Source organism: Pelodiscus sinensis, chromosome 2 (assembly GCF_052426305.1).
Source record: "Pelodiscus sinensis isolate ZL-2025 chromosome 2, ASM5242630v1, whole genome shotgun sequence".
NCBI classification, from domain to species: Eukaryota; Metazoa; Chordata; order Testudines; family Trionychidae; genus Pelodiscus; species Pelodiscus sinensis.
In genome coordinates this window covers 196,064,430-196,085,500 of record NC_143053.1, presented here as the reverse complement: position 1 = coordinate 196,085,500, position 21,071 = coordinate 196,064,430, and the positions used below count along the sequence as shown (strand labels likewise).

Below are 21,071 nucleotides of genomic sequence, written 5' to 3'. Positions count from 1 at the left end.
TGTTTGAGAGAACATTCAATTGAAAATTATTTTCACAGTTTTTGAAAGGTATTTTAAGAATTTGAATCTCAGCTACTTACATATGTCATATGCCTTTATAGCATGTTGCTTGTTGAAAACCACAAACCATTACACATAAAGAAGAAAAGAAACCTGTGTATTTTTGAGACTCTGGTCAATTTGCTAAGTAGGGCTTCGAATTGATTGAGGGTTCCAAAAGTCTATCCTTTTTGTGCACCTTCCCATTACAATCTCAGTCCTTGTGTTCAGAGGAGTATTAGCCTGGAAGACTGCATAGAACTAGCACAGCTAGGAGCATTATGTATCCCAAAGGGGACAGAGTGGATGTAGGGCAGTGTACTTCACAGGCTGTTCATGGGTAGTGCAGCAATTAAACTCCTTTGTGCTGTCTGACTGTGGGAGGCCTATACAATACAATCATTAATTTTTCTTGGCACTTATTTTTTCTCCTGATCTAAGCAGATCCAAGTGGATTCTGAAGGATCTTCTTTCTGGGAAACTACCATTGTATTTCTTATACTTCCTCCTTCTGTTTTACAGACTAGAGGAGCTCTTCCCTAGACTTTCTATGTATTGAACATTCAGAGGTGTTTATGTAGCAAATTGTCATTAGTGATCCAATTTTTTCATGCCATGACATATTAAAGTTCTGACTGAGGCGAGAGAGACTTACGGTCATCCCTAATGAAATGTAAGTTTTCTTCCAATTCACTGCACTGGCCTGAGGTAAAACAGTCCATTTTGATTGCCTTTACGTTCTGCTATAAGAACTGAATCTTGCACCTGTTTGTACATTCTTTTAACTGAATAGGAAGGAAGAAAGATAAATGATTACACAAGCTACCTTTAATAAGTTCCTTTTTCATAACTGTTGTACCAGTACAAAAAATATGGGAATCTTTAAACACTTCTGCAATCGGCAGCTATGGCATGAATACATTCCTGATAATACTTAAATACTAATGTTAAACGTAGTGATTTACAACCTATAAAAGGATCATCTGTTCTCAGGTAATTTAAATAATTTTTAGCTACCAGGACAAAGGAAATATGCCTAACCAATTTAGGCAAAATTGTCTTACTTTGTGTTATGAGTGTGCTCTTGCTGATTTTTATTGGTAAGACCCTTTGGCTTGATGAAAGGAGGGAGTTGCCCTTTTAATGGGAAGAGTGGTTTGGTCAGCATGCTAGAAAAAAAGGGATGATTGCCTTCTGTAAACCCACCTGTTTCCCAAGAGAGGCAAGAAGCAGTTTAGTTGGGTGAGACCTGCAAGGAGATTTGCCCACTCCATCCTCAGGTGACAGGAAGAACAGAAAAGTATTATACATAGGACTGTGCCATTAAAAGCCCTCTTTGCTACTACAGAGGTCAGTAAATACATGTGAACCTGACTAAAATTTAGGGAGTGGGGAGCAGGCCAATTAAATGTTGATCCTTCGTTGTGGCAGATGTCCAGTGCAGGTTAGGTATGTAAAAGAGTAGTCGAGTCAACTACTCCCATCCACCCCCTTGCTGCCGCTATATCAGAGGCAGTAAGAAGGCGGGGGTGGGGGAAGCAGGAGCCAGTGCTGCAGGGACAACACCATCTCTGCAGTGCAGGGGAGGGAGTAGGGGGGAAGAGGCTCAGTGTGGGACTTGGCTCAAGCAGGGACTAAAGTCCCAGTTTGTGCCGGCTTCGGGACGCTGTGAGTCTGCCTTTTAATGTAGTAAGAGCCCACTGGGTAATATTTATATGAATCTATTAGTAATCAAGGAGTCAGAAGGTTGGAATTGGGTAAGCATCAGTAATCTGGGCTTCAGCTATACAGGCAGGAGCCTGGCTATTGACCGTGAGCTCATCTTTTTTTTCCCCACTCTACAGCTGGAGATACTGGAAGAGAAGAGCATAGCTCAGAGAAGGGAGTGATAGGGAATGCCAGCTCAGAACAGGGCTTCTAATGGTGACATTCCAAATTTTTAAACCAAGCTTTGGTTTCTTACTCTCTTACCATATTGAGGACAAACTAGAATCAAGAACCTAGCATCTATAACAATATAAAATGCTCAAATGTTGTACTGAGACATGAGAGATCCTAGAGTCAGATTCAAGATTCCAGGCTCATAGTTGAATTTAGATTTAGTATCTACCTTCATAATAGTGTGATAATAATTCATAATAGTGTGAATTTTAAAGTAAATTCTAGCCTTCATAGTTTCAGGAAAAAAAGCTTTAAAAATGTGAACCTTTCAGATACAAATGCCAAGAGGCAAATACAAGTCCTAAGATTTTTTTTTAATCTCATTTTATTACAGGAGTTAAATACAACATGTAAAATGTGTGAATGCATAGAATGTATGTGTGAATAAAATGTATATGAACACAAAGACATTATTTCCATTTATACATGGAAATTGCTAAGAAGTTATTAATCACCCCAAAAGAAATTACATTCCATTTACATAGAACTAAACAGCTGCATGCCCTCTTTTCTGGGAAGTTCCTGATTAGATAAAAAGTAAGAATTATTATGACTATTTTAGCGCACACTGACTTAAAGACAACTATAACACAGTGAGGAAGTCTACTGCTGGACCTGCTATACGAGATGTTGAAGTTAACAGCATACAATAAAAGCACTCACTATTAAACTATTTAATAAATTTCCTTTGAGAACTACTATAGATTCATGCAAAATATATTTTGCATGAATCTATAGTAGTTCTCAAAAGAAATTTATTAAATAGTTTAATAGTGAGTGCTTTTATTGTATGTTGTTAACTTCAACATCTCGTATAGCAGGTAACTTACCTGGTCCATTATATTGACTTTGTGCAGGTTAAATCATAGACTCATAGAATACTAGAAATGGAAGGGACCTCAAGAAATCTTCAAGTCCAGTCCTCTGTTCTCACGGCATGATCAAGCACCATCAGATCATCCCTGGAATCTCTGATCTGACTTCATAATTAGCTCTTTCACATATTATATAGCCAGGAAGGTAATATTTTTTTCATTTTAAATAATGTTCTAGATCAGTGGGGAAATGTGGGCCTAATTGAAGTGGATGGGAATTTTGCCATTGCATTTATGAGTCCATGATTCAAGAATACCACAATTAAATTTAAAATAGTTGAGTTATAAACTTCATTCTGTTCCCTGTTCTTTCTTCATGCTGCTGAACTGAAAAATATCTTTGTAGAACATATTTGCATACTTTACTGAGTCAGATGGTAGGTGAATTGTCAATAAAGACATACTATAGAATTTTGGGTCCCAATACTGCAAATACTTATGTGTGTAGCTTTTATATCTGAATATTTCCATTGACTTGGTTTCAATTTCTCATATTCATAAGTTTACTCATGTGTATGATTATTTTCAGGTTTGAGGTCATCAACTGAAAATGTCACCACACCTCTAACAAGTGTGTTCTTTGTAATGTTTGCATAGAATAGTGAATTCTGTATCCAGAGCTAGGGAAGAAAAAAATGTAAAATAGTCTGTTTTATTTTCAGTTATTATTAGTGCCTTATCTAGTAAATGTTTTCACCCAACCTTATTTTGCTCCATTTTCAAACTTTTGGGTGACATTTGATAGGCTCCATGGTTGTGGAATTTCAAAAACAAATAGACCTGCTTATTATTAGCACTTGGAGATAGGGATGTTAAAATATATCTATTTGTGTAAACGTGTATTCGCTGAACATTTCAGCGGATACATGTTTACACGCTAGGTGGGGGAGGTGGGAGCCGGTGCTCGCAGGGAGCTGGTGGGGATGGGTGATGGGGGAGTCAATTTGGCAGGAGCTGGTATGCGTGAGGAGGCAGCTTCGAAGCTGGCTCCCTGTGTGTACTGGCTCCCGCCTGCTCCCTTTCCCCTGTGCTGCTACCTCTGATTCACAAGCAGTAGTGTGGGGGGACATGTAGCTCTGTGGGAGCCATCTTAAAAGCCAGCTTCCCGAGTGTACTAGCTCCCAATTATCCTCCTCACCCCTTGTGCTGCTGCCTCTCTATCAGAGCAGGGGAGGTGGGCACCAGTTCCCATTTCCCCTCCCCCCTAGCTGCCTCTGACACAGAGTGCATGTAGTCATTAGGTTTATCATTTAATCATGTGTACAACTGCACTCTTACATCCTTACTTGGAGATATTTGCTATATTAGGATTTTCTGTGTGTGTTTCTGTAGTAAGAAAGTGTAACAAGGCAAGACCCGTATCTGTTTTAAAGGGTCTAGTAACTTGTTTTAAAAATAATTTTCCTTGGTTTTATTGTAGCTGCGATATTGTAACATATTTCCTGGTGACTTATTTTCTTGTCTATATATCTATTTATAACCAGTCCTTCCTTCCACTGATCACTAACATTATACAGTTATTCAGCTAGGTAATTTTATAAGAGCTATATAGTTGCAGTTGAAGAAGGCTGATAGTTTTCATACTAACATAGACTGTAAATTAAAATTCATTAGATACATTATATTGCTGTCAGAAGTACAGGCAGTCCCCGACTTACGCGGATCCGACTTATGTCGGATCCGCACTTACGAACGGGGCTTTCTCGCCCCGGAGCTCGCAGGCAGCGGTCTGCCATTTCGACCTCCCGGGCGAGAAAAGCTGCTCCCGGTGCCCCTGGTCTGCTGGGGACCGTCTCCAGCAGACCAGGGGCACCGCGAGGGAACCTGCCGCAGCTGCGGCTTTGCTCGCGGTACCCCTGGTCTGCTGGGGACCGTCCCCAGCAGACCAGGGGCACCGCGAGCAAAGCCGCAGCCGCGGCGGGGTCCCGCGCTTCTGAGGCTTTGCCAGAGCAAAGCCTCAGAGGCGCGGCACCCCGCCGCTGCGGCTTTGCTCCCCCTGTCCCTGGTCTGCTGGGGGGGGGGTGCAGCTAGTGTGCCCCCCCCAGCAGACTAGGCTTTTGTTGTGGACCCTGGGACAGAGCAGCTGGGGCGCTGCCGGTTGGTCCCGCAGCGCCGCTCTGGGCACTACTGGACCAACCCGGCAGCACCCCAGCTGCTCTGCCCCAGGCATCCTGATTCAGCCGCTGCTGGTCAGTTTCAGCAGCGGCTGAATCAGGATGCGTGGGGCAGAACAGCTGGGGTGCTGCTGGGTTGCTCCAGTAGCGCCGAGGAGCGGCGCTACTGGAGCAACCCAGCAGCACCCCAGCTGCTCTGCCCCAGGCGTCCCCAAGTCAGCAGCTGCTGAAACTGACCAGCGCTGACTACAGGAAGCCCGAGGCTCAGTTGCTCTGCCCCGGACTTACTGGAATCAGCCGCTGATCAGTTTCAGCAGCAGCTGACTTGGGGACTTGGGGTTCTTAAGTTGAATCTGTATGTAAGTCAGAACTGGCGGTCAGTTTCAGCAGCGGCTGAATCTGGACGCCAGTTCCGACTTACATACAGATTCAACTTAAGAACAAATCTACAGTCCCTATCTTGTACATAACCCGGGGACTGCCTGTATTGGTAGTTTACTCTGTAAGTTCATAGTGCAGCTCATTAGGTTTTGTGTTGCTGCACTAATATAATTAATCGTATGGAACTATACGTTATATGCAGATGTACATTAAATTACATTAAATGATAGAGTGGTGTTTTCAGAAAATCTTTGGAAGTGGTTTAAATGTTATCAAAGTGAATGGGAATTCTTTAGAGTGTGCAGGGCTATGTCAGCACTTACTTAATACTTGTGAAAATCTTACCCTGTTTTGTTACTTTGTTGAAAAGTTAATTCAGTCTGTGACTATATGGTGCAAAACTGGAGTAATACTTTCCCTGTACTATTTTTAGAGATTTTTACATTGGCCTTTAAAACAACATCATTACTAAAATCTGGTCTAGACTGTAATGTGTTTTCTTCTAGATGAAAAGGTAACAAAATAATTGAAATTTGTGTTCTTCTTCAGGTGCTTGTTCATGTCCATTCCAGTTAGGTATGCATGGGCTGTGTGCACGGATTCCAGAGTTTTTTCCCTTAGCAGTACCGGTTGGGCCAGCCAGGGAGCCTCCTGGAGTGGTGCCAGCATATTGATGTATATATCCCTGGAGTCTTTAGCCTTTGCCTGTATATAGTTCTTTAGATCTTTAAGTGTTGTGTTATGTAAATAGTTTTAGATAATAAGGGCTTCTCTCCTCTGGCCTCTCCCCAGCAGGGGAGGGGATGCCAGGGCCACAGGGATTCAAACTGTGTGCATCATGCTTGAAGCCTATGCCCTGCGAGGATCTGCATGACTCTTGCTTGAAGTGTCTCGGGGAGGCCCATCGTACAGAAAGCTACAACATCTGCAAGAGTTTTAAACAGAGGACCAAGAGAGAGAGGGACTCGAGGCTCAAGTTGATTTTCATGGAGTCTGCTCTACAGCCGCCAGCTCCGGAGTGGGACCTGTTGGTGTGCAGTGCATCATCCTTGGTGCAGGAAGTGGTGCCATCCAGGCACCAGACCATCTCTTCAAAGCTCCCTAGGCACCGGTCAGAGTCCCTGGCACCGAGAAGAACCAAGGATGCCAGGGGAGATCCCTGGGAAGGTGCAGCCACAAGATGTGCCCAAAGGAGGGGCACTTGGCCTCAAAGGCACTCGAGGATGTCCTGGTACCACCCAGACAAAGTCATACTTCCATGCGGAGAGAAAGTTCAGTATCAGAAGGGACTTTCGAAGAACTCCGCCAACCATCGACACCAGAGTCCTTTGACTCTGCATGGGAGCTCATTGAATTGACCTCCCTGGAATCAGGGGCCTCAGCACCACAGCCTCCATTATCCCTTCCTTACAAAAAGGAGACTGGTATGCTACCCTCACTCTGAAGGATGCATATTTTCATATTGCAGTGATCCCCGCCCACAGGAAAAGTTTCTCAGATTCACAGTAGGTCGGGATCATTTAAAGTTTGCGGTCCTGCCATTTGACTTCTCCGCAGTGCCTAGAGTGTTTACCAAATGTATGGCTGTGGTAACGGCTTCTATGGGGCGCCTCAGGATCCAGATCTTTCCCTGCTTGGATGATTTGTTGATAAGGGGGCCATCCTGAGAGCAAGTGATAAGCCATATTGTGGTGACTGGAGGCTGTTTTCTGAGATAGGCCTCATAAATGAGAAATCCACTCAAGACAAAGGGTATGTCTACACTACAGCACTAATTCGAACTAACTTAATTCGAATTAGTTAATTCGAACTAAGATAATTCGAACTAGTGCATCTAGACCTAAAAACTAGTTCGAATTAGCGTTTTGCTAATTCGAACTAGCATGTCCACATTGAGTGGACCCTGAACCGAGGTTAAGGATGGCCGGAAGCAGTGCCGGCAGGACATCAGATTAGGACTTAGAGCGTGGAGCTGCTGTCTCAGGCTAGCCGAGGGCTGTGCTTAAAGGGTCCCGACCCCCACCCCGGACACACAGTTCTCAGGGGTGCCCCGCTTGCAAAGCAGTCCTGGCTTGGAGTGCCCTGAGTGCCCACACTGGGCACATCACACCACTCGGCCATCAGCCCAGCTGCACTTGCCGCAGGCTGCCATCTGGAGAGAGGGGGTAATTGGGGGCTGCAGGAGAACTTCCACCCCCAGAAGCCTGCAGAGCCAGCCCAGTCCTCCCCATCGGGGGCTCGTACCCCATTCCTCCCTCACCTCCTTCCACTTACCCTTCCCTAGTCCCCCTTCTTATTGATGTACAAAATAAAGATAACGTTTCTTCCAACATTGACTTTGTCTTTATTGAACAAAACTTGGGGAGACTGGGAAAAGGAGGTGGGAGAGGGAAAGAGAGAGGGTGGGAGAGGGGAGGGCAACTAAAATTATCAGGGGTTTGGAACAGGTCCCATATGAAGAGAGGCTAAAGAGACTGCGACTTTCAGCTTAGAAAAGAGGAGACCGAGGGGGGATAGGATAGAGGTCTATAAAAGCATGGTTGGTGTGGAGAGGGTGCATAAAGAAAAGTTCTTCATTAGTTCCCATAATAGAAGGACTAGAGGACACCAGAGGAAAGGAATGGGTAGCAGGCTTGAAACTAGTAAGAGAAAGTTGTTCTTCTTGACAAAGCAAATAGTTAACCTGTGGAACTCCTTGCTGCAGGAGGCTGTGAAGGCTAGAACTAGAACAGAGTTTAAAGGGAAGTGAGATAAAGTCATGGAGGTTGGGGCCATGGAGTCCTATTAGCCAGGGGGTAGAAGTGGTGTCCCTGCCCAAAGTTTGTGGAAGGCTGGAGAGGGATGGCACGAGACAAATGGCTTGGTCATTGTCTTCGGTCCATCCCCTCCAGGGTCCCTAGGGTTGGCCGCTGTTGGCAGACAGGCTACTGGGCTAGATGGACCTTTGGTCTGACCCAGTACGACCATTGTAAGCTCAGGGCTCAGTGTCGGGGGTCTCACTGGACCCCCTTGATTTTCATGCACACCTGGTCCTGGGTGGCCAGGCTGGCAGCTCTCCTGCCCTAGACGGCCACTTTCCTGTGCCTAGTGCGGAGGTCGTGGATGAGGTCCACGATCTCCGCACTAGACCAGGAAGGTGCCCGCCTCTTGCGGTCCAGGGCAGGCTCCCGGGAGCCGCCAGCCTGGTCCCGGGAAGAGGGGGTGGGCTGGGTGGCAGCGGGTGGGTGGCTCTGTGCCGTGCCAGGTGCAGGGTCTGCTGGCTGGGTGCTGGCAGGCTTGCACCTGGCACAGGCACCGTAGCCAGCCCGTGCCCCTTTAAGGGCTCCGGGGCCGGGAGGGGGGCATAGAGTTTCCCTGGTGTTGGCCAGAGTGGCCACCAGGGAAACCTGGGGAGGGCTAGCCTCCCACTAGTTCGAACTAAAGGGCTACACAGCCCTTAATTCGAACTAGCTAATTCGAACTAGGCGTTAGTCCTCGTAAAATGAGGTTTACCTAGTTCGAACTAAGCGCTCCGCTAGTTCGATTCAAATTCGAACTAGCGGAGCGCTAGTGTAGCACCTATTAAAGTTAATTCGAACTAATGTCTGTTAGTTCGAACTAACTTTGTAGTGTAGACATACCCTAAGGATGTTAAAATGCAGTTAAAATAAATGAATGGAGATGCCTATCTCCTAGAACTGAAAGGGACCTTGAAAAGTCATTGAGTCCAGTCCCCTGCCTTCACAGCAAGACCAGGTACTATCCCTGACAGATTTTGCCCCCGATCCCTAAATAGCCTCCTCAAGGATTGAACTCACAACCCTGGGTTTAGCAGGGGACTCCCCAACGGACTCCAGGTTCTGGGGAAATGTGAATACCCCGGGCTTCACTGCTGCCTCTTTGAAATGTGCGAAGGCGATGTTTTAAAGGGGCAGCTGCCGCACAGCTGATTCGCAGATCAGCTGTGCAGCAGCATGCTGCCTTGGAGTTTCAAAGCAGCAGCGGTGCACAGCTGTGCAGCGCTACCACTTTGAAGTACCCCTTCCTCCCCCTTTGCTGTCTCTATCTCTTAGGATAGTCAACTAGTTTTTAACATCCCTGCTCTAAACCCCACGCACATAATAGAGTTCCTAGGGGCCCGCCTGGACTCCACAATCAAAAGGGTGTCCCTGTCCAGAGGCAGGTTCCTGACTATGAGGTCAATGATCTCAGACCTCCAGAGATCCCCTATAACCACAGCAGAAGCGTAGGGAGGGTGTTATGTGCCTGGGGGCAGAAGCAAAATTTATGCCCCCCCCCATGCGACAGGGCCCCAAACCTGGTGCATGGCTGAGCTCGACTCTGGGAGGAGGGGGAGAGCTTGTACCGCATCTTCCCCTGCCCCCTCCAGTTTGGGGTGGGCACTATTTCACTGTTGAAAATGGAGGAGGATGGGACTGGAGGCGGAGAGGTGGGGAAGAGGCTTCAGCAGGCGGTGGAGGAGGAGCAGGCAAGCCAAGGGATGATAGGGGGAGCGGAGAGGCAATTACCCCCCCCTCCCCCACACACACACCTGCTTTGCTATGTCAGTGAATGTAAGAGATTAATTTACTTGTTAAAATAACACTCAGAAAACCTTTTAAATAATACTAACACACAACACACGAAATACCCTCACTTTCTTGAAGGCACTTGAAGCAATAAGTAGCCTAAGGCTGAGGTTACACTGCAAGCGTGGCTTTCTGTCTGCCACGAGGACTTTTTCCTTCAGGCTGCCATGAGATTCTATCCTTAAGTAAAGGAGAGAGGTGTCTGTGAGCTGCTTTTCCATATTTCACACAAGCCATTCAAGTGAAGCCATAGATATCAAGATTCAAGGCCAGCCTTGCCTTTGGCAGACTGCCTCACCAGATATTCACAATCACAACTTCGAACATGTATAAGACTTTTAGTTGAGAAAGCCATGTTAATCCCAAATCTTTGCTAGGACTGGGAGATGTGGGTGACCTATAGAAAACACCAGCGTTTTCTTTGGAAAATCTGCAACAAAATGTGGGGGGAATCTATCACCTTAGTAATGCCAACTCCTTTAGAATTGAGGCCTTGATTATCCAGCACCATCTGAGGTAGAGCGGGTACTGTGTGCACGTCTGATATATTTTTACCAAAACTGCTACCTGCCCAACTCACCAAAGGAGAAAGGAAAAAGGAATGGTTTAGAGCAGTGTTTCTCAACCTTTTTTTAAAATAAAATACCCCCTTTTAAAAAAAAACAAAAAGTATCCCCAGTACCTACAGTTTTCAGACACACATTTTTTTTTCTACCATTGCAATATATTTGTTTAAATAACTTCATCAAATCCCCATCACTCCTTACAAGGTACATTGCCCATGGAGGTCAATGGGACTGGGCTATTTTAAATGTAAAGGTACTGAGAAATGTATATGTCAATACCATGATGGCAGTGCCTCTAGTATGTAAACAATATCAAATAATAATTGCCAAATGAGACCACTTCCCAACCTGTTTACAAAGGGCCTGATACAATTTAAATGTTAAGCTAGGATTGAGCCCAAAACAATCTGTTGATATGACCCAAAAAGATCCAGATAACATTTAGTCACCCTTCAAACATAAGGGACCAATCAGTAAAAGCCCCACTACCGGGTAGAGACGATCTCTGAAGAAAATTGGAGATACTTTGAATTTACTTTTTCTGACAGCAGCGCTTTCTCTCACAGAATGTGGGGTCTTCAGCACAGGTTTCACTTTGTGTCAGAATAACTCACAAATGCGTCATCACAGCTAACTCCATTCAGGTCAAAGCAACGTGCGCTCCAAGGCAGAAGAACAAATCCCTTGAAACGAGACGTCAAAACATCTCACCACTTCACAGAATTCACAAAGGGTCTTGTTCACCCAGACACACGAGTCATGACAACTCTCTCTAGAGAGAGACCATACATCCTGCCCCTCTGTGAACACACCAACTGTTTTCACGTGGCATCTTACCATGCTGTTTAAATCGACTGCTTGGATGAGGAAGACTCACAAAGAGTCTGTCCATCATCCACACTGGAGCAACATGCTGTGGTAACAGACTTGATCTCTCTGTGGGCTCTTGTGGAACAGCAGAGAGCCTGCAGCGATCTCTCGGGGGGGAGGCCAGGGGTGCCTCTACTGCAGTGGTTCTCAAACTTTTTGGCCCATGGACCACATATCTCAATGTAAACCTTTCCATGGACTGCCAGTTGCTAATGGAAACTCACCTTTAATTACACAATTATGCCTAGGCCATTTTGCTAGTTCTGCAACTAGGGAGAATGGTTTAATTTAAGTTATTAAGCAGATTAAACATATTAACTTTCTCATGTTAATTAATCAAACTTCATTTTAAATAAAGTAAAATATTAATGTATGACCAATTCACAAGATTTCAATGTTTTCTTTGCTTATGGCAGGGATAGGCAACCTTTTTTGGGTCAGGGGCCACTGACCCACAGAAAAATCAGATGGGGACCGCACAAGTGAGAAACAAAAAACCTCCTAAAACCTCAGCCCTCACTCAGGTGGCCCCAAACTGAGACACCTCACTCCTCTGGCATTCCAGGTTCAGGGCTTCCAATAGGCTAGATTTGCTTTTCTGATGAATTTTATGGACCCCTTAGGTTCTAAAGTGGGGACAAAAATAAGGGGTTCAGGGTGTGTGTGAGGGCTGCCAATGAGTGGGATAGGGATCAGGTGCAGGATCCTGGAGGGAGGTGGGGGGCAGAAGGGGGAGAGGTTGCGTGGTCTGGGTGGGACGTAGGGTGCAGGAGTAAGCCGGGTGTAGGGTTTCTGGTCAGGGGGAGTGAGCAGGAGCAGATTGGGGGTAGGGTGTCTGGCTAGGAGGGAGGGTACATGGAGGGGACTTGGGTAGGAGTTGGACCTCCCTGGTCTGGCACCCTCTGGATCTGACTCGTCCCAGATGAGAGATTTTTTTGGACCAGAAAAAGTAATTTCAGGGATCCTGGTGCCGCCCCCTCCCCACTAGGCTTCTTTACATCTCCATTCCCTGCAACCTAGCTGAGCTGCCCACCCCTGCTGGTTCCCTGCGTCTCCCCCACAACCATCCCCCACAATACAGTGGAGCACAGCATTAGTTCCCTGCATCCCCTCGCAGCCCAGCTGAGCCGTTTCCTTGCACCTCCGCCCAAGCTCTGCAAACCTGCTGAGCCCAGCGCTGATTTCCTGCCCCTCTGTTGAGTCTAGCCCCAGGTTCCTGGCACCTCCCCCTCCCGCAACCCAGCTGAGCTCTGTGCTCCACACCTCCCCTCCAACCCTGCTGAGCTCTGCGCCCAGCACCTCCCCTCTCCCACAGACCAGGTGAGCTCCCTGCCCAGCCCTTACCCCCTGGAGGGGAAGGGAAACAGCAGCGTGCAGCTGCTTCTGGCTGCAGCTGCTGTTTCTGGGATATTTTAAGTGTTTATGGGGGCACCGGAAGATGAGATTAAAATTTGCAAATACCCTGGATTTTATGGGGCATATAGTCAGCATAGGCTGTGTGCTCCGCTCCCACCCCAGCCTGGCGCCCCCTTAGCATGGTGCCTGGGGGCAACTGCCCCGCCCTGCCCACCCCTTCACTATGCCTCTGAACCACAGCAAGGACATGTAGGAGACTACTTTGCCATATGGCAGCTTGCACCTACGTGGTGAGCCTACAGAGGTGGTTGAGGAGCATCCAGAACCCAGCACGCTCACCGGCACATGTTCGCTAATACATTGGTAAAGAGGTTCATGAAAGGGTTAGACAGGGTGATTCCCTACACGTGCCCCCCGGTGCCACGCTGGGATCTCAGTCTGGTCCTGACAGGTCTTATTGAGGGCACCCTTTGAGCCTTTAGCCACCTGCTCTCTGAAGCACTTGTTGTGGAAGGTGGCATTCTTGATCGCAATCACCTCGGCCAGGAGGGTCTCGCAAGTGAGGGCCCTCACTTTGGAGCCCCCTTACATGATTTTCTTTAAGGACAAGGTAAGTATGCATCCCCATCCAGCCTTCCTCCCAAAGGTGGTCTCTCAATTTCATATGTCACAAGACATTTACTTACCGCTGTTCTTCCCAAAACCTTATGACTTGACTAGGGAACAGGCCCTACATTGCTTTGATGTTAGAAGGGCCCTAGCATTATATATAGAAAGGACAAAAGAGTTTCGTAAATCTCCACACCTTTTTATTTCAGTAGCTGAGAGGATGAAGGGTTCACCAATTTTGGCCCAATGCCTATCCTCCTGGATTAATTCCTGCATTAATGAGTGCTATGTCAACATGGGTAGACCTGCGCCTCCACTGACAGCACACTCTACAAGGGCACAGGTGACATCCGCAGTTTTCCTACCTAGCACAAGTACCTATCCTTGACATATGTATAGCGGCCACATGGTCCTCCATGCATACTTTCTCGGAGCACTATGTGATTGCTCAGCAGGCCAGGGCAGACGTGATCTTTGGCAGGGCTGTGCTGCAGTCTGTTAACACGTAGATTGTGTTAGTTTCTGATCCCACCTCCTAGGACATTGCTAGAGAGTCACCTAATTGGAATGGACATGAGCAAGCACTCGAAGGAAAAAAAGGTTACTTACCTCGTAACTGTTATTCTTTGAGATGTGTTGCTCGTGTCTGTTTCAAATCCCACCCACCTCCCCTTCATCAGAAGGAACTGAGGGGGTGAGGGGCCAGCAGGGGTATATATGCACCGATATGCCAGCGCCACTCTAGGGGGCTCCCTGTCTGGCCCAACGGGTACTGCTAAGGGAAAAAGCTCCAGAATCCGTGTACTCAGTGCACACACACCCAATTGGAATGGACATGAGCAACAGATCTCAAAGAACAACAGTTACAAGGTAAGTAACCGAGTTTTTTTTTTCAGACTTTAAGTCATAAAAACTCTTTAGACTGAAAGTTTGTCAGGCTAGTAATTTATTTCCCTTTGTAGAGTTCTTTTTAATCAATTAGTTCTACAGATTGACTAGTCATGTTATAAGTCTCTTTTTATATACACATTGAAATTAATATTCTTAACATATTACGTTTCAGGATAAACCTATCATGGTACCATAACTGATAATTGGATATTTCCTTTTTTAATGTTTTCTGCTGGTAAAGCTATATGGTAACATGCAACATTATTTTTTGATTTTTTTCATAGTTAGTGGCTGAAGCTTCTTCCTTGCTTAGTGTTAGACAGTCTGATGTGAAATAAATAAAAATACTGAAATATGATTGCAATTCCGCTCTCTGCATGGGTTCATCTTCTGAATTTTCAATATCTACTTTTTAATCCTGATGAAGATACACATATTTTCTTGTATCTATCATCAAGACTACGGGTGCACACCAATAATATTTTCTTCCAGTAAAATTATTCTTCTCAGTGATGTTATAACTCTTCCAGAAAATGGCCTCTCCTGTCTCCGAAAGATGTACAAATTGGTCTCTTGGACATAAATTGTCATCAGAAGCAGATTTCACTTTTTTTTTATTCTCTTGACATTTTCATCATAATATCTGAGATCCAACTTGCTAACTCATGTTTTTTACTGTTAATACATTATCCTTTGCTTCAGCCAGTGATTCTGTAGCTGCAATATTTATTATTTCAGGTTAATTTTCAGTTCGCTTCAGGACTTCTATAGCTAAGTTTGCTATCAGTTTATGTCCCTCGTCTATATTTTCTATGCGTGAGATTACTTTTGTGCATTTCAAGTTATTTATGCTGTTTTATATAGTCAGGTTGTAGAAATGTTAGAACAGATGATGCTTGCTTATTCTTTTCTCTTTATTATTGGCTATCATTATTCAGACTTGTTGGCAGCTGTCACACTAAATTGGATCATTTAGGTACCCTTTTGGATCTTAAAATAATTGTACATATAATGTCACTATAAAAAATCAAGAATGCAGTTTAGAAACAATACAAAATAATTATTGTTCAGCTATACTAGACAGAGGACAAGAGATACTGGATTGACTGTTCTGGTCATTTATGGAGTGGGGGATGAGTCATTGTCCCCATGCTCACCTGGTGTCCAGCTGCAGCAGAAAGTCTCTTCCCAGCTCTCTAGCCATTGAAGGGGCATACACCTTTTCCAACAAGCCAGAAAATGGTCCCCACTCCTTAATGTGCAGTAAATTAATTTTCTCTTAGTAAAGTAAGATAATTATTTGTAATTTTCCCTGGTGGATGCAAGCTGCAATGCCATTAAATAAATAGCTATTGTGTATTAGATTTGCTAGACATAAGTGAAGTTTTCGATTATCTGTTAGTATGTGATTCTTTAAGTGATGTCATCCTGCAAATGTGGGAGTTGCAGACAGGACTAGTAGGTACTTATCTGTGTTTGACTCTGAAGTAGTATTCTATTTGTTCTGTCTTAATTTTTTTTAAGTGCACAAAACAAGTCAGATTTCCCATTCCATCCACTTATTAGACGTGTTTGTTTTGAGAGAGACAATGCAAGTGTGCTGTTGAGCTTGTCAGTTGGAGAATGAGAATTAGTACCCTTGTATTACAAGAGTATAAAAATAAAAGATAGCTCCCTGCAAATAATAATCAAATTTGAATTTTGTTGAAACTCAGAAAATAACTCTAATCAAATACTTAAAGAACAACTTATAATTGAGGATGAACTCCAAGAAGCAATCCCATAACTTTTCAATGCAGTTTGTTTTGATCTGCAATTAAAATATACAGGACAACCAGTTTTGTTAGTTTCATCTCTTAAAACAGTTTCATCTCTTAAAACAGATTTTGTTGTCATTATTCATGTCTGATAAATGTATATTTCAGTGTGGAACTACAAGTACTAAATCTATTGAAAACTAGTTTTAATAGAATGTTTTCTTGGCAAAGTGCCTTCACATATTAAATACAAAAAACAGAATTCTACATTTTCACATCCAAATGAATATTTTCCAAATGCACTAATAGGAGAGGCATTGTCTGTATTAGATGAGATGCTTATAGGTTACCACCTAAGCAGTGTTGTGAACTGCAAATTTTTATCTGTGTCTTTTGATTACATATGAAACTGCTTCAGGAAATTTGTTCTGTGAAAACGTATCTGTATTTCAAATACTCTACTTGAGCAGACCTACAACAATCTAGTAAAAGACCTCCGGCTGCAACCCGTATTAGCAATCTTTGGTAGCACTGGAATGAAAATTGAAGAGATTTCTAGAGGAAAAGTACTAAGGAGAAAAATCCTCTCTCACAAGCAAAGCAAAACACCCTGCCAAAACTTTTCTATACAAATCTGGAGAAGTAATTATTTGAGCCTTGCAGTATTATACAAATAGAAAAAAATGCTGTTGTTCTTCTCCAATATCAAGAGGTTCTTCCATGGGAACTAGTGTGTTGGAACTCTCAGACAATACTCTGAGTCCATGTGGAAAACATGGCCATTTTTCAAGCATTCCTAGAAATTTTCTCCAGCTGTTTTCTTTCTGAATGGTACAAGATAATGAACATACATAGCTGTTTTTCTTTTGAAATTTATCTTGCACTAGGTTGTTGTCTTTCAGGTAAACTTAAGCTGGGTACAGATTTCCTGTACAACTGAGTGGTATTTTTTTAATTAATTTTCCTCAATAGTAAGTATATAAGGAAAATGTAGGGTCAAAACAGAACAGAAATGGTTGCTGAATCATTGTTGTAAGGATGAGGCGGAACCATTATTGCCTCTCTTCCCAACCTGATCCTTTATACCTTCACCTGTCCCACTTCAAATTCTTCCTTGTGATACTGTGACACCTCCTAAATCAGGGGTGGGCAACCTGTGGCTCACGATCCACCTGTAGCTTCTCTGGGTAAGCCACTGGTGGGCTGCAAGGCAATTTATTTATATTAAATGTCCACAGGCACTGCCTTTCACAGATCCAAAGGGACACGATTCACCTTTCCTGGCCAATGGGAGTTGCCAAAGTAGCGGGCCACAGGGATGTTGTCCTGGCATTGCCTGGGAATGGCGAATTGTAGTTGCTCGACATAAACAAACTTTCTGCAGTCCAGCAGCAGCTTAATCTGATGAGCCAGGTGCAGTCCAAATGATGGAGGTTGCTCACTGCTCTTCTAAACACTAATGATCTCAACAAAGATTATCCCCCTCATGTCACTAGCTAGATATGGACAGTTCAGGTTGGGAAGAGTGTGTGTCAGGGAAGTTCATAGGCAGGATAGGGAGGGAGGGAGAGTTTTCTATTCATTATTTTGCCTGTCTGCTGAGGCCTTGTCTACACTTACTGGGAGATCAGCACTGCAGGAATTTATCTCCTGAGGGTCTAGTAAAACATGGGTCCAATGTTACTTCATTAGATGAGAAAAATAAAGAGACAGTGGAGATGCCATGGTAACTTGATCTAAGGTACATCAATTCCACTATGCGGTTTACGTAGCTGGAGTTGCGTGCCTTTGTTCGACATTGCCCGCTAGTGTAGACCTAACCTCAGGGTGTAAGTTCAGTAAGGGCATGACCCTGCTCTTTGTGTATCAGTCTGTCTCTGGTATTTCTAAGCAGCCTATCACCATGATATCTAAGCACTATATTGAATACAGTTTTAGAGGTAAAATAATTACAAGAACTGCATGAGGACTCCGGGGAACAGATTACTTCCCATCATCTTGTTAGCAGAACACCACTTATCTATTTCACCAGGCTCCTACTAGCAAAATATTAGGAAATTTTGGATTTAAAAATCTTTTTTGTTACATTTTGTGGGCTTATAAAACCTAAGCTTTGTAATGCAGAATAAACATGGTTTTTTTAAAATGCCAGATACATAATTATGCAAACACAATCATTAAGGATTTGTTAGTATGTTGAATTTTGCATTTCTGGTCTTAGAACAAAAGTTTTTTCCAACTTATCTTCTTTACATTTTCCTCAGTTATTTTTTTAACTTTGAATTTAATTTTTTTACATTTGAGATCAGCAAGCTTATACTTCCTTTTTTTTTTTTATCCACCAGGATGGTACAAAACAAAAGAGAGAACGGAAAAAGACTGTGTCGTTTAGCAGCATGCCAACTGAGAAGAAGATCAGTAGTGCAAGTGACTGTATTAATGCAATGGTTGAAGGCTCTGAGCTCAAAAAGGTTCGGTCCAACTCTAGAGTATATCACCGATACTTTCTTTTAGATGCAGATATGCAGTCCCTGCATTGGGAACCTTCAAAGAAGGATTCAGAAAAAGCAAAGATTGATATAAAATCAATCAAAGAAGTGAGAACAGGAAAAAATACAGATATATTTCGCAGCAATGGAATTTATGATCAGATATCAGAAGACTGTGCATTTTCCATTATTTATGGAGATAACTATGAATCTCTGGATCTTGTTGCTAACTCAGCAGAAGTTGCAAACATTTGGGTAACTGGGCTAAGATACCTAATTTCTTATGGAAAACATACTCTAGATATGATAGAAAGTAGCCAAGATATTATGCGGACTTCATGGGTTTCACAAATGTTCAGTGAAACTGATGCAGATAATTTTGGACATATAGCCCTGTGTAAAGCTGTCCAGTTTATAAAAAAATTAAATCCAGGTTTAAAAACAAGTAAAATTGAGCTAAAGTTCAAAGAGTTGCATAGATCCAAGGACAAAACTGGTACTGAAGTCACAAAGGAAGAATTTATTGAAGTTTTTCATGAGCTTTGTACCCGACCTGAGATCTACTTTTTATTGGTTCAGTTTTCAAGCAATAAAGAATTCCTAGATACCAAGGACCTTATGATGTTTTTAGAAGCAGAACAGGGAATGGCACATGTCACAGAAGAAATAAGCCTTGAAATTATTCACAAATATGAACCATCAAAAGAGGGCCAAGAAAAGGGCTGGCTCTCCATAGATGGTTTTACTAATTATCTTACTTCACCTGACTGTAATATATTTGATCCAGAGCATAAAAAGGTTTGTCAAGATATGAAACAACCCTTATCCCATTATTTCATAAACTCATCTCACAATACATACTTGATAGAGGACCAGTTTCGAGGTCCATCTGATATCACAGGATATATTCGTGCTCTTAAAATGGGTTGCCGAAGTGTTGAATTGGATGTATGGGATGGTCCAGATAATGAGCCTGTAATTTATACAGGACATACAATGACATCACAGATAGTCTTCCGCAGTGTAATTGATATTATTAACAAGTATGCATTTTTTGCTTCGGAATACCCTCTTATTTTGTGTTTAGAAAATCATTGTTCTATTAAACAGCAGAAAGTGATGGTTCAACACATGAAGAAAATTTTGGGGGACAAGCTATACATGCAGACTCCAAACATAGAAGAGTCTTATCTTCCATCACCTGACTCACTTAAAGGGAAAATATTAATGAAAGCAAAGAAGCTTTCCTCTAATTTCTCTGGGCTAGAGGGAGATGTTACAGATGAAGATGAAGGAGCAGAAATGTCACAAAGAGTAGGGAAAGAGGGCGGAGAACAACAGAACACTGTGACAGTGAAACGATTTCTGCTTTGCAAAGAGCTTTCTGAAATGGTAAGCATATGTAAATCAGTTCAGTTCAAAGAGTTTCAAGTCTCATTTCAGCTCCAGAAATACTGGGAAGTTTGTTCATTTAATGAAGTGCTTGCTACCAAATATGCCAATGAAAATCCTGGAGACTTTGTAAATTACAACAAACGTTTTCTTGCCAGGGTTTTTCCAAGTCCTATGAGGATTGACTCTAGTAATATGAATCCCCAGGATTTTTGGAAATGTGGTTGTCAGATTGTAGCCATGAACTTTCAGACTCCTGGCTTAATGATGGATCTTAACATTGGTTGGTTTCGACAAAATGGGAATTGTGGCTATGTCCTTCGTCCTGCCATCATGAGAGAACAAGTATCCTTCTTCAGTGCAAATACAAAAGATACTGTGCCTGGAGTTTCACCTCAGCTTCTTCATGTTAAAATTATTAGTGGACAAAACTTTCCTAAACCCAAAGGGTCAGGTGCCAAAGGTGATGTTGTAGATCCTTATGTCTATGTAGAAATTCATGGAATACCAGCAGACTGTGCAGAGCAAAGGACAAAAACTGTGCATCAAAATGGAGACAATCCAATTTTTGATGAAAGTTTTGAATTTCAAATTAATCTTCCTGAACTAGCTGTGGTACGTTTTGTAGTACTAGATGATGATTACATTGGGGATGAATTTATTGGGCAGTACACTATTCCCTTTGAATGTTTACAGACAGGCTATCGGCATGTTCCCTTGCAATCTTTAACAGGAGAAATTTTAGCACATGCTTTCTTGTTTGTACATGTTGCCATTACTAATCGAAGGGGTGGGGGGAAACCTCATAAGCGGGGCCTTTCAGTGAGAAAAGGAAAGAAATCCAGGGAATATGCCTCTATGAGAACATTGTGGATTAAAACAATAGATGAAGTATTCAAGAATGCTCTTCAGCCTATACGAGATGCCACGGATCTGAGAGAAAATATGCAGGTACAGTTTTTTCTACTAAATTTATCAGTGCTTGTGCTATGGTTGTACTTTTGCATTATAGTGCGTCTGCAGTATGTTATGTAGCTGTGTTAAATATTAATTGTGTTTTATAATAATCATTGAATGAATTTATAAACAGTGTATTTGTACAGCAGCTGGATGATATTGTTTATTCAGATAATTCCTGGTATATACACACATGATTTGTGCTATGATTCAAGCCTATTAACTGACCTTATTTTTTGTAAAGGAATGCATTAGATATGCTGAAG

The 21,071-nt window shown here is 43.3% G+C and overlaps 1 protein-coding gene across 4 annotated transcripts in view; it reads left to right on the top strand.

Annotated features, from left to right (window-relative positions):
- Nucleotides 1-21,071, top strand: part of PLCL2 (phospholipase C like 2) — a 213,221-nt gene that overhangs the window by 98,735 nt on the left and 93,415 nt on the right. For all 4 annotated transcript variants that reach the window (XM_075922106.2, XM_025189747.3, XM_025189748.3 and 1 more), the window contains one exon: nt 18,313-20,799. In XM_075922106.2, the coding sequence (XP_075778221.1) occupies nt 18,313-20,799 (2,487 nt within the window). The remainder of the gene's footprint in view (nt 1-18,312; nt 20,800-21,071) is intronic.